At 49.0% G+C, this 13,407-nt stretch overlaps 1 protein-coding gene across 3 annotated transcripts in view; it reads left to right on the forward strand.

Moving 5' to 3' along the window:
* Positions 1 to 5,479: 5,479 nt before the first annotated feature.
* CRTC1 (CREB regulated transcription coactivator 1) overlaps positions 5,480 to 13,407 on the forward strand; it is a 44,234-nt gene continuing 36,306 nt past the window's right edge. The window contains exon 1 of one of the 3 annotated variants that reach the window (XM_074163636.1): positions 5,480 to 5,639. In XM_074163636.1, the coding sequence (XP_074019737.1) occupies positions 5,514 to 5,639 (126 nt within the window). In that variant the 5' untranslated portion in view covers positions 5,480 to 5,513. The remainder of the gene's footprint in view (positions 5,640 to 13,407) is intronic. The other 2 variants (XM_074163635.1, XM_074163634.1) reach the window with 2 other exon arrangements.

Genomic DNA, 13,407 nt, shown 5'->3' on the forward strand with positions numbered 1-13,407 from the left:
GCTACACCAGATCTGCGCTTCAGACTTTGCAAGAGAAACCCGCCGGCGTCCCTGAAAATTAGAAATAATTTCTCCCCCGTTGAGTAGTCCCAGGTTTCTCACCACAGCTTGTTTTGCTTCGGTAGCAGGAAGGGTGAGGGAGAAAGGAGGCATTTCTGCTTTGCAGCGTGGCAGGAGAGAGGAATTGGGGTGTTGGGGCACCCCGACGTTCCTGTCCCAGTAAAACCATCCTCAGGGAGCTGTGACCCGAGCTGCGTTGGGCACACCTTGGGGTGCAAATGAAATCTGTGCGCATGGGGCAAAGAGGACAGCTGGGTCCCAGAAGCCACAAAAACGGGACTGCTGTGGTGGGTGCTTGGTCTCCTCCTGAGACACGGACCTTCTGTAACACTCCTACTTGACCGAGAGTGAAATGATTGAAACTCTGGTCCGGTGTGTTGTGTTTGTCTACCTGTTCATCAGCAAAAAATGACCTGTACCTGCAAAAAAATAGTGAATTCTCCTTCACCCGTAGATTTTATATTTTTGTAATACCTTCAGCATGAAAATTAAGCCTTGAACTTGTAGGTAAACATCTGTCCTAAGGCATGGAAATAGCAGAGCTTGGGTTTGCGTAGGGGCGTGCGGCAGAGGAGGAGACTCAGGGAGCTGTAGCCTCAGCTGAAGGTGATTGTTCATAGTCTTATATTTCTGCTGCTTTGTGTTTCTGCTGGAGTGCAGTAGGAAAGAGCAGGACAAGGCCTGATCCTTATGTGGTTTCACACCAGAGGTTGTTCCCTACCCTGGAGCTATTTTATTATACATGAGAGCTCGGGAAACATCTGTAAAAAAACTTTGGATTTTCAATCTGTTACACCTTTCTGAAGCTGAACCACGAGATCGGAAAAGAAAACATTTTCTGCTACTTTCTATATAGAACATCACCAAATTCTCCGAACCTGGAGTTGACAGAAGGCTATGGAAGGAAACATCTTGCTCTCTGACATGTTCCTCTGCCTGATCTACAGTTCAGTTTGCGATGGTGTAATCTCTTTGTGGTAAAAAAAAAAAAAAAAAAAAAAAAAAAAAGTATTTCCTGGTTTCCTGTTTGTTTCAATGAAAGTCACAATTCTTACTGGTGCCTCTCTTTTTTTAGTGCTGACTGTGAATATACCCGCATAGAGTACTGTGCCTGCCGTCCGAGGGTTATCTTTGGAAAGCCGTAAAGTGGCTGCCGCTTCCCCGGCTCCGCACATCACCTCAGCGCCCCGGGAATACTGCCTGCTTCAGCGTGGAGTGAAGCCAAGCCTTGATTCTGGGAAAAATAACCGTAACAGAATCCTCTGTGTGGTTGCCAAAGTATTTCAGAGCAGCAGAAGATAGGACTCGGAGAAAGGAGAATAAGATCTTTGAGCAGTCAGCGTTTGCTTGCTTTCTGTAATTTTTAAAATTTACAGGGAATGGTAAAAAAAAAAAACAAACCCTAAACTGGAAGGATGAGAAGGGGATGTTGGTCCAGAGACAGAACTGCGAGCTCGTTAGCTTGGACCGCTCAGCAGGTTTGATGAGTGGTGTAGGGAGGGGAAGTCAGGTGCTTTTATCTGCCCTCTGGAAACGAAACAAGGATATCTCAAATTAAAGAAATGGTCACAAATTGCAAGTGAAGCAGGAGAATGTTTTCCCACTGGAAGCACAGTTTGGAGCTCGGTTCAAAATAGCGTTGGAACTAGGGACACTGTAGACTTCACAGGGTATTCTGTGAGGATAATGGGAACATCAACAGGAACATTAAGTAGGAAGTGTGAGAGATCAAAATCTTTGTGTCTGCATGAAAAAAAAAAGTCAGCTTCTTTGTCGATGGAGGCACAGCCTCCTGCCGTCTGCTGTTGTGTAAGTTGTTCAACCTCACACCTTCCTCTGAAGCCTCTCTAAGGGAGAATATGGAAGTCGCTGGATCTCCTCTGCCGGAGCGATTCCAAAGGACCCGGAGGATAACAAACAAGTGATAAGTAAACACCAGCCCCCTCCCTCCAACCCCCTGGCTCTCGGCTGCGTCTGATCGAAGAAGCTGCAGGTTGCTCAGCGAGGAGTTGTTCGCAGCAAAAGCAGATGTGAACACAACAGCCCGGGCCTCCCGTGACTCTTTGTTTGCTTCGGAGCAAAGCTCCCATTCTCAGTTACCAGAAACTTTTTTTTTTCAGAACACGTCTGGAAGGCTGGGGAAGATGGAGCTGCTGTCTCGGGGGATCCCATCCCGGCTTTCGAGTGAGATCGAGTTGTTCTCGCGTGGCCCCATATGTGCTCAAGGTGAAGACGGCAGGAGACATAAATAATGCTTAGGGTATGAGCTCATCATTTTGTCAAACGCAGGGCATATCTCCTTCGGTGGAGGAAGAAGGAAACCTGGCACCCGTCTAAAACGTCTCCTTGCCAATGCCTTAATGCAGTCAAGATTTACATTGTCTGCTGGGTCGTGCACTTAGCAGCCATTCACATCCACCCACACCCCAAAACGCGGAGCTGCGAGTGGGTGAGAAATTCCAGAAGCCACTCGGGCGAAGGCAAATGCTGCATCGAAGAGAGGTTTTGTTACGCAAACTCTTTCAAAACCGGAGAGTTGGAGGAACAGAAGCGGGGTCCAGGTTGGGTGCTGGAGTTCAATCTGATAAAGCTGCGCAGGCCAAACAATAAGAAAAGGGAGGAAGTTGTACACCCCCCCCCTCCCCGGCCATCTGCGTTCCTTCCCTGCGAACCGCCAGCAGGAGCAGCCGTCGAGGGGGAGATTTCACTCTCTTCAATCTCGGGAGATCCAAGAGGGGAAAATTTATCAAGTTCCATCTCAGGCACTTCATCTTTCGGTGCTGCAGAAGAGGCAGAGTGGCAGGCGGGTCTCTGGATGTTTGATATTACCACCTATGGTATTAAATCCAGGTTAAACTCAACAAATTATTTATCATCGTCTCCCTTCTCCAGCGAAAACAATGTGGACAATAGGTATCTTCGTGTTAAATCTTTATGATTGATGTGCTTTTAGCATGACAGGCCAATTTTGCAGGTCGTACGCTGTTCATGTACACAGCTAGAGGGTATTTTAACTCAATATGCGGGCGGGTTGTTTATTCCCGCTGAAAAATGCAAGAAGTGGTTAGACTAACATCTGTCAGGAATGACAGAGGAAGGGCTGATCCTGCCAGGGCCTGGATGCTCTTTTAAATCCCAGCTCTGTTTTCTGCGATGGTATCTCCCGCCGCCTTATAAACTTTGAAGTGCAAGTTGGCAACTGGAATTTAGGGGAGGACGTGACTTTGTGGCTCACGCTAATCCTGACAGTTGCTGAACGGAGTTTCATCCATCCGTCTCTAACAGCCTCGCAGCGGGGGATAATTATAATCTCTTATTTTTACGTGGGCAGGAAATGTTTATAAATGACTGGTAAACTGACTGAACCAAGGCCACAAAGGTGATGGGTGGTGGAAGTGAGAGCAGAGTCTCATTTTCTTTGATCTGATAGTTCAACCGTGAGAGGATTTGGTTACCGGAGTAAGGACCGTTCAGGGTCAGAGCGATGCACCAAAAAAAAAAACCAAAGGAGAGTGTCCACTTTGTCGCTTTGGAAAAAAAAAAAAAAAAAAAAAGCATAAAGGGCAAGGCGTGGGTGTTGGGAAACAGTCCTGTCAGGATTTATTACTGCCTAATGCGTGTGTCCTGCATATCGCAGCGCTTTGCACCCATCTGATGTTAACACAGCTGGAATCAATGGCTTAGCAGCCTAAGCTTGTGTTTCGAAACAGCTGCGCTCCTTGGAACTGCCCGCTCCCGGCCCAGCAGGGTCAGCTCTGCCTCTCCTCCCGTCCCCCCGGCAGAGACGCCGCATCCCACGCACATCCCTGGCGGCGTCCGCCAAGGTCCCGGCTCCTCGGGGAGAGGGAAACGACCCTCCGGCGCTGTTGACGTAGAGTTGGGGTTCGCCGAGAAGAAGTCTGCGTCCGCGGAACGTCGCCGGAGAGGGAGCAGGGTGGAGCTGGATGCGCTCGCAGGACTTTGGCAGCGAGGACGTGCTTGCGTGGGGGAGACCACACCGCTTCGTTCTGCGTAGTTCAGCACGGAGCTGCCCGAGCATCTTCCGCTTCGCTGGACAACACACCTAAAGGGATCAGGAAAACGGGAGACTTCCCCAATTCCTCAACCTTTGCCAGAAATTCTTTATTTGGTATCTTGGTACTAGATTTCCACTGTACAGGTATTGCCTGTCTCGTAGCTTCACGTATCTCATCTCGCATGAAGAGACAGCGATCACAGAGTAGGAACTGTTGCTTATCTTAAACAGACTCAGTAATGAATGCGTAGCTTGTTTTCCTCTCCCTTTTTTCCCTGGCTGCACCCGCTGCTCCATCGAGCGCTGGCAGGAGCTGGCTCTCTTTTTCACCTTGTGCCTCAGCAGAGCCCAGCCTGGTCTGCGCGAGGTGCTGGGACAACTGGTTTGTTCAGGAAATTCTCCCAACTCTTTTCAGAAGTGGGGAAAAGCCTCACAGTGACTTTAGACACAAAAAAAAAAAAAAAAAAAAAAAAAAAAGAGGTTTCAGATTTTGTGGTTAAAAAATAATTGGCTTTTTAAAGAATTGGGATTTACCTCCCACTTTGGGATAAGGTCTTTGCTATTTGAGTTCAGCCTGGAGAAGAGAAGGCTCCGGGGAGACCTTAGAGCCCCTTCCAGTCCCTGAAGGGGCTCCAGGAAAGCTGGGGAGGGACTCTGGATGAGGGAGGGGAGCCATAGGAGGAGGGGGAAAGGTTTGACACTGAAAGAGGGGAGATGGAGATGAGATGTGGGGAAGAAGTTCTTTGCTGTGAGGGCGGTGAGAGCCTGGCCCAGGTTGCCCGGAGAAGCTGTGGCTGCCCCATCCCTGGAGGGGTTCAAGGCCAGGTTGGAGGGGGCTTGGAGCAACCTGGTCTGGTGGGAGGTGATCCTTAAAGTCCCTTCCAATCCAACCCATTCCCTGATTCCAGCCTGGCCCCGCGGCCCGGCCTGCCGCGGAGGCCACCGGGGGCACGAAGCCTTTCGGCGGGAAGCTCCCTCAGCCGCGACGCCCGGGGCCTGCCCGAAGGCGCCTGGCCCCGTCCGAGGCAACACAGAGCCGGGCATGCCCGCAAGCTCCGGCGAAGGACGCTACGGTCCCAACCGAGCCGCCGGCCCCCGGGAGAGTCCAACGCGATGCCGGGGGCCGGCGGAGGGTCCCCGGCCCCGCCGCCGCCGCCGCCGCCTCAGGGCGCCCGTCCGGCCGCGCGCATGCGCGCCCCGCGCCCCCTCCCCACGCACGTCGCCGGGGGAAGCCCCTCTACTGCGCAGGCGCGCCGCCTCCCGCGCGCGCCCCCAGCGCCTCCGCGCATGCGCCCCTCCGCCCCCTCACCGCCCCCTCCCGCCCCGCGCCGACGCCGCGCAGGCGCCCTGCGGCTCCCCCCCCGCCCGCCCGGTGGGCCCGCTCGGCGCATGCGCGTCGCCCCCTCCGGCGCGGGGAGGGGGATGCGGACGGGGGAAGATGGCGGCCTCGAACAACCCGCGGAAATTCAGCGAGAAGATCGCGCTGCACAACCAGAAGCAGGCGGAGGAGACGGCGGCCTTCGAGGAGGTCATGAAGGACCTGAGCCTGACCCGCGCCCACCGGGTGAGAACGGCCCCCGCCCGCCCGCGCCCGCGCGCGCCCCCGCCGCCGCCCGCCCGCCGCGCGCGCCCCCGGTGGAGGCGGAGGGGGGGGGGGGAGGAGGAGGAGGAGGAGGAGGGGCGGCGCCCCCCGCGGAGCCCCTCGGGCCGGGGGCAGCGGCGGCGCGCGGCGGGCGGGGCGGCGGGCAGCGCCCCCTGGCGGGGGCGGGCGGCGCCCTCGGTGCGGGGCGGGGGGCCCCCACCGCCATCACCCCCCCCCCCCCCCCCCTCCCCGGTTTCCCCGGTACTGGAGCATCCTCTGGAGAGCGGCACCGGGGCGGGCCTGGCGGGTGTGGGGATGTGTGTGTGTGTGAGTCCCCGGTTCCCCCATCGGAGGGGGGGGCTTTGCCTTGGGGCAGCCCCCTTGTGTCTCTACGGGAGCTGGCCCGGCTCGGGGGGGGGGCTGCTCTGGGTCGGGGGGGACCCCTCTCATCTGGGACGGATGTGAGGGGGCCCCGGTTCTTCACCCTGGGCAGGCCCCGTTCTGAGGGGAGGGCCCGGTTCCTCACCCCGGGACAGGCCTGGGTCTGCGGGAAGGGGTCCCCGTTCCTTCAGCAGGGTCTGAGGGGGGGGGGTCCCGGTTCCTCACCTGGGACAAAGTCCGGTGTGAGGGGAGTCCCGGTTCCTCACCCCGGGACAGGCCCAGGTCTGAGGGGGGGTGTGTCCCGGTTCCTCACCCTGAACAGGCCCTGGGACTGCGGGGGGGGTTCTGGTTCCTTCACCCGCCTCTGAGGGGGAGCCTCAGTTCCTCACCCCGGGACAGGCCTGAGTCTGCGGGAAGGGGGGTCCCAGCCTGGCACCCCCCTGCCTGAGGAGATGGAGCGCTTCCCTCAGGGTCCGTCAGAGCATCCCCTGCTCCCTGAGGTGCGGAGGGCAGGCTCCTGCCCCGGTAAAGCCCCGGTTTCCCCGCTGTGGGGGCACCGAGCAGAGACCCGGGGGGAGCTGCCGGACTTGGTGTTCCTGTACTGTTGTTCCTGTTACGCTCCGGTTGTCGTAGGTGCAAATTACTGCACTTCCAAATCCTCCCTGGCTTCTGATGTCTCTGCAAAGCCCATCAGCAGAGATTCACGGCGTAACGAATGCGCTTTCCCAACATCAGATGCCTTTTTCTGGTGTCGGTGCAGGGATGTCCGAGCTCTCCTTTATGGTTCTTGCCTCACCTGCTTGTGTCAACATTTTTGTTTTTCTTTTAAACTGTCTAAAGAAAATTTAACGCTCTCGGTTGTGGCTGAACCTTTCGCAGGAATGGGAACAAGAGAACCTACAGTTGGATTTGCAGTCAAACGTTTCCTTTTATTCCCGGGTGTCGGGATAGGGTAAATATTTGTTCTGAATTGGTGCTGCTGCTGGTCGGATGTAAAAGAAAGGCTCCCTGCTGCTGTCAGCTCCTGCTTGGGAAGGTGTGAGGCCGAAGCTTTGTTCCTGCTAAACTATTTGTCGATGTTTCATAGAGGATGCTGTTAAGAGTTATTGTTGGAGTTAGTTGAGAGCAGCGCGAGGACGTCGTCTTGTTTCTCGCGCCTCTGTCACATAGCTCAGGACCCCCGGGGTTTTGCCTTTTGGTGGTTGATCAGTCCTCGGCCGCCTCTCGAGAGCGGGGTATTCTTGAGAGTTCTTGAGGTCTGCAATTACAGGTTGGCCTTTGATTAACTCTTAGGTTTTGCATTCACCTTCTGCAAGATAAATGGGAATCTTAATTCAGTTTCTCCCAAATCTGAGTGTTCCTAACCCAGGTTTTGCAGATGGAAACCCATCTTATTTAAAAGGACCTGGTATTGAGAAAAGGACCCAAGATGAATAAGTTTTCTGAGGATTCTGGGTACTGAAGTGATGGAAACACTGACCAAATAGCTGAGTAAAATGTCTCCTTTGTAGACTTTTTCTTCTAAATTCCATGATTTCATCTGTGTCTAAAATGCAGTATAAAAGCAAAAAGGGGTTAAGCACAACTTTGCTGTTTGCTCTCATTTTCATTTGGCAACCAGCGCTTCACTGTCAGTTTGAAAACGCGTTACTCAGTTGGTGGAAGCAGCCCAAAATTTCTGTTGCCTTTTCATTATTAGTAATTGTCTTTTTTGCAATGTTTACCATCTTGTCTGTTTTATTGTTAGTTACTGGTGTAGCAGAGGCAGGGAACTACCGTTCCACCATTTCTGGTGCATACACACGCCGTTTCTGAGCTTGCTTTCTGACTTGGTAACCTTCCACCTATTTATGTTCTTTGGTCCATCTGAGATTTTTAAGTTATGATACATCTTTCTTGCCCAGGATAAAACAGAGCACGATATTAACTCCTTCTTTCTCACCATTCAGTCGGGGGGAAAAAAAAAAAAAAAAAAAAAAAAAAATTCCTTTGAAAAATAAACCGCTTTGGTTTCAGAAGTGTGGCTCCTGAGAACAGGGGAACAAAGTCCTGTCTTTCAGCTGGCAAATTCAAGGATGCGGTTTAGCTTTTGTGGGAGACGCAGACCTTGCAGGGAGCTGTGGAGGTGGGTGGCCGATAGAAGCGCCGGAGCTGCTTAATTGTCTTGTGAGTGGGACCTTCGTGTTTATAATCCAGAGATTTCTGCCAGTCCCATAGTAACAAAGTGGGTGAGAAGAGGAGGAGGAAGGTTTTTTGTTTCTTTTTTCTTCTTTCTCTGCGACATTGACTCCTGTATTTTACGTGTGGTTTTGCTGCTTTCCTTTTTTTTTTTTTTTTTTTATGCAAAGCATGAAATTTTAGAACTGCACCGATTTTTTTGGTTTAAGGACAGGTTGTTTACCAGGGCCTACTCTCAATTTCTGTTGTAACCCAGCCCAGTGATGCTCGCTGCCTCGCATGTATTTACTCATACGAGGCTGTCACTGCCCTTTAAAATTGTAATTAACAAAACCTGAACATGCGGGATAACACAGAGAGCGCTGAGCTCTCCGAATGCTACTGAATGTTAAGATTTTCAAGAAAATTTGGACGTAGCTCATGACCGGCATTTTAAAGGTGGTTCTTGTTCAGTTGCTGATGTTCTCCGGTTTCCAGGGTTGTTTTTTGGATTTATATTGTGAAAGTCACTTAGTTTTGAGGGATTTCAGCCGGAGCTGTGTTTGAGCTCCCTCTTATGGACCTTGCAGTCTTACCTTAAAAAAGAAAAAAGACCCCCCCAAACTCCTAATTCTGGGAGTGCTGGCTCCCAGCCCCACCTGCCTGGAGAGCTCTGCTGATGTTGGTGTTACTGGAGCGAAAACAGGGAAGAAAAACCAGGTTAATGGTGAAGTTTGGAAAACATTCTGTGAAATTCCAGCACTTATCCAGTCTTTTCCTGCACACAAAGGGCCCCCCCCCCTCCCATGCAGGCGACTTGCAGGTGTCTCAGTGAGCTGCTGCTCACAGCACTTCTCAAAAAGAGGATCTTTAGAAGGAACTTGTATTCTTCAGTGACACCAAATTTCTTTTCCGTGTTCCCAAGTACATAACTCAGTGCTTTGTCAGTCCCTATGATGGTGCCGTGACAGGGTTTGCTCGTGGATTTTTAGGTGTGATCAAAAGTGGCGTGTGCCTTTCATTGCTTTTTCGAGTTCTTGAAAACTACGTGAAGTGAAAAGTTGGTGTTTGTGTTGTAAACCTGAATATTTTTAACACAAAGATCCTGGCTTATTTTATTTTTTTCAAGCGGAATATATTGTAATGGCATATCTATCCATAGGTGGCCCTTTGACTGAAGTGAAATCAAGTAAAAATCAAGTAAAAATCCCACAGTTTGTATTTGTGTGTGTGTAAAACACACACGGGCACACACCTCCCTGTAAAAAAATTTGTATTGATGTATGAGACAGTTACTCATTTACTTGTTCCTACAGGCTGGGGAAGAGATCAAAATGTCTCTTTGTACCTCCACAGATCGTCGTTTGATGTAGATAGTATGCAAAACAGTATTTAAAAGCTTAGTTAAATCAGGAATGCTAATCTGTGGTTTTAAAAACGCGAAACACTAATGATGATGACACAGTGTCGCAACGTTTCCTAATGTCTCCAGCATGTTTCTATTAAATAATTTGATCAAAAAAAGAAATTGGTGACTACGTAATAGTACTTTTGAATGTCTGAAAGATATTAAAGAAGTGCATCAAAATCAGGCCTGAGCCCTCCAAGCACGGAGATTAATGCTTTCAGCTGGAAGTAGTTTTGATCAATTTAATAGTACTGTGAGTTTCTCTCAAAACAGAAGTGTTAAATCTTGACTTCAGGGTCTAGATGGTGTTTTTCTTCTTTGTTACTTTCCCAAATACAGGGGTTTGACCCTGAATTTGCACGTTTCCAGGCCAAGAAATAGGTCGCTTGGGCTTCATCCTCGATCTTCCTCCGACTTGTGTGATGAAGGAGGAGGCAGAACCGAGTCGGTCGGTTTCCATACCGCTCCCCGCATCGCAGCCTCCGTACCGCCGTCCTTCCGACAGACACGGGCCGGGCCGGTAACTGCAGCGAAAGCTGCTGGAATAATGATGCCGGTGCCGCTGATTCTTTGAAAGAATTTACGGTAAGCCAGGGAGGGAGAAGGCAGAAGGTGAGCTCCCGGCGGGGACACAAAGGATCTCTGTTCCCGAGCAAGGCTGGGTTTCCCTGCGCTGCCCTGAGCTGTCCAAGGTAAACAGGCGCCTCTCCCATGTGCCGTGCGGAGACTCCCCTCCTTCGATCAGCACACTCAGGTTTCTCCTGGTAAACCCAGGCAGGGTTGGTTTGTTTTTTTGTTTTGTTTTGTTGTGGGTTTTGTTGTGTTGTTTTGTTTTTGTTTTTTTTGTTTTTTTTTTTTTTTTTAAGGAGACAATGACTTTTTTATTATTGCTCCATCATCACCACGCGTTACAGCTGCTCGCCCCGGCTCTCGGGCAAGTCTTTTTCTGTGCGGTGGCCAAGTTCCTCTGTTGTAATGAGGTAGCAGAGCTGTGAAGGATCTGTGGGCACGTGAAACTATGATTGTGCAACCCCTGGATTTCAGTGTGTTAATAGTAATTCACGGGATAAACGTGTGGAACTCAACTCGGCGTGTTGCATTTCAAAGTTTTCTTTAGCTTCAGCGGTGAAGAAGTTTCCTTTAGCTTCAGCGCTGGAGAGCATTTGCAATAACTTGCATCTAAAAAAGCTACTCATTTAGTAAGAGAATACGTTCTCAAGGTGTTATGTACAGTCAGCTCTTCCAACTCTTTGAGGGTGATTTGGGGTTTTCCCTCAAAGTGAATTACTGAGCTGCAGAGCGGTTCGTGCGGAGGGGAGCTGTGCCTGTAGCTAAGATCCTGAAAAGTTTTAGGTCTAGTTACTGATTTTCTTGGGTTTGTATTTACAAACAGAAGTATGTAGTTTTGTTGTGAGTTACAGTTGTGAATACAGGAGCTACGAACCGCCTGCACGAGTTACAGATGTGGCAAAACCATCAGTCAACAGGAGGAGTTGGTGCTGTGTTAATCTGAATTACGTACCGGCACCGGTAGAAGGGCAGAGGTAAAGGAGTGTTCTCTAAGAAAAGCATTAGACCAGTAAAAACCATTAAAACAGTATAACAGGAATCGCTCCTCAAAGTATTTTTCAAGAATATATTGTACTGGAAAATTATTTTAGTCGCCATGTGGCCGATGTACAAACTCTCTTCAGTTCCTGTTAGATGAAACAGAAAAGAGCTGTTCTTTACGTAGCGTAAAAAAAAAAAAAGGAGGGGGGGAAACCCCTAAGCCCTGGAAAGCCCATAATGTGATTGTGTAAGGGCGGTGTTGGGAAACCTGACTGCAGTTCAAAATGGGTTTCAGATGACTTTTTGTTTGACCTTTTTTTTTTTATTAACCACGCAAACAACATTTTTATTTTTCTAACCATCTAAGATTACCTGTGCTGATTTGGAAACGACATTTATTTTAATCTGCTGTTCATCAAACCGCTATTTCTACCGTTAACCACTTATTTTCAGTTTTATAATCAATTTTTTGATGTTATTGATGTTTAGTTACGAAGCGTTTACCGTACCTTATCAAGATGAAGACCCTGATTCTTTGCTGAGGCAGCAGCATTGGTGCTCCTTGAAGCTTGTGTGTTCTTTCCGTGTTAGTGCAAGCTCTGGCATGGCCAGACTGGGGTTGTATCAGGGATTGACCATATTAAACCAGTGAGTTTGGGGTTTCTTTGAGGTGAGCTTCAGCCCTGGCAGTATCCTGCTCTGCCCAGACCTGTGAATTGTTCTGTAAGAACTTACTGAGTTTTTCTAGACACTTTCATTTTAGTGGTAATAAGATAATTTGGCAAAAAAAAAAAGTAGACATCTTCTCAAAAGTGATCAATAGGGATTCAAACAAAATGTCTTAAAAGCTAAATATTTGTCTTTGGTTTCTATTCTCTATCTCTAATTGCAAAGGAACATTTTCTTAGGCTGCGTTAGGGCGATTTTGTCGATCTCCCCGACAGCATCGATCAGTCTCTAATGGTATGTTCCGCGCTGGCATCAATAGCTTTGTACCTAATGTAGGATCTGAAACTCAAGTGTACTTCAGGGCACTTTCCAGCAAATATAATACTGCATTGTAAAAAAAAAAAAAAAAAAACAGAAAAGAAAATAAACTTTTCTTTCTCAAAATAACATTTCTGGATGCGATGGCTGGAGTTTTACCCCGGTTTTTGTAGATGTAGCTGTTGCTTTGTAGCCGAGGATATGTGGTTGGTGATGGGATTGGAGTAAGTGGGTAAAAAGAAGCAAACTGTCAAAATGTGGTAGATTTTTGGTGAATTACGTTCACCAAGCCGCTTGCAGTGGTGTTCGCTGTGTGACAACGACTGGTTGCGACCTCGATGCCGCTTCCCTTTTTTTTTTTTCTTTGGGTCTAAACTACTTGCATTTGGATAAACAAATGCGGTCCTGAGGGCTTCGGTGTGAACTTGAGGTGGCAGCCAAACTCTTGAGTCTTCATTAAGTCATTAGCTAAGATCGGCGTATCTGATAGCGCGTAGGAGTTAATATTTAAAATCTTGCTTTAATTTGTTTTAAATGGTTTGCTTAGTGTGTTTAGTGCTGTGTAAGCGATATCCAGGACTAGGATTTCTGTCAAGATCTCCACTGGTACTTGTTGAGCCAAACGAGCGTTGCAAAAGTGCATATTTGTCAACCGGGGATGTTTTTGTATGATCTCATTGGTACTTTATAAATTATGAAGTTGTAACTGAGTGTTGATAATAGTCTTGTTTTGCAAATTATTTCTTGGGAACTGAAAATTCTTCCCCTTGTACCAGAACAATCCTTTGCAATAAAACAACAACAACACACACCCACAAAATATGAGTCTTAAATAATGAAGTAGAGGAGAATGAAATGAAGCGTTCTGGCTCGAGGCTTCAGCAGTAATTCTACAGCGCTTCCTGATCCTTGTCTAAAAGTCTGTATTTTACAGGCAGATTTTCTCAATGTGTATTTTACTTTCTTGCCTGCTTGGTCTATCCCTTTTCTTGACGACTGGGAAGAGATCCTCAGTGATATATCCCTGCCGGGCTACTCGCTCTTGTTTTTTAGTGTGGTTACTTGTCACTACGTAGCAGTAAGATGTGTTAAAGGCAGCCTGCAGGTCTGTTACATGAATTTTCAATTAATTTTGATACCTGGCTATTACTACTTATGTTAGTATTATTTTCCTTGGATGGCTGAGGTCTCAAAGGGGAGGGAAATTGAGTTGATTATCCAAAATAGATGTATTTTCAGGCAGGTGGTGGTAGTTCTCAGCTCGGG

Source organism: Numenius arquata, chromosome 25 (genome assembly GCF_964106895.1).
Source record: "Numenius arquata chromosome 25, bNumArq3.hap1.1, whole genome shotgun sequence".
Lineage (NCBI taxonomy): Eukaryota > Metazoa > Chordata > Aves > Charadriiformes > Scolopacidae > Numenius > Numenius arquata.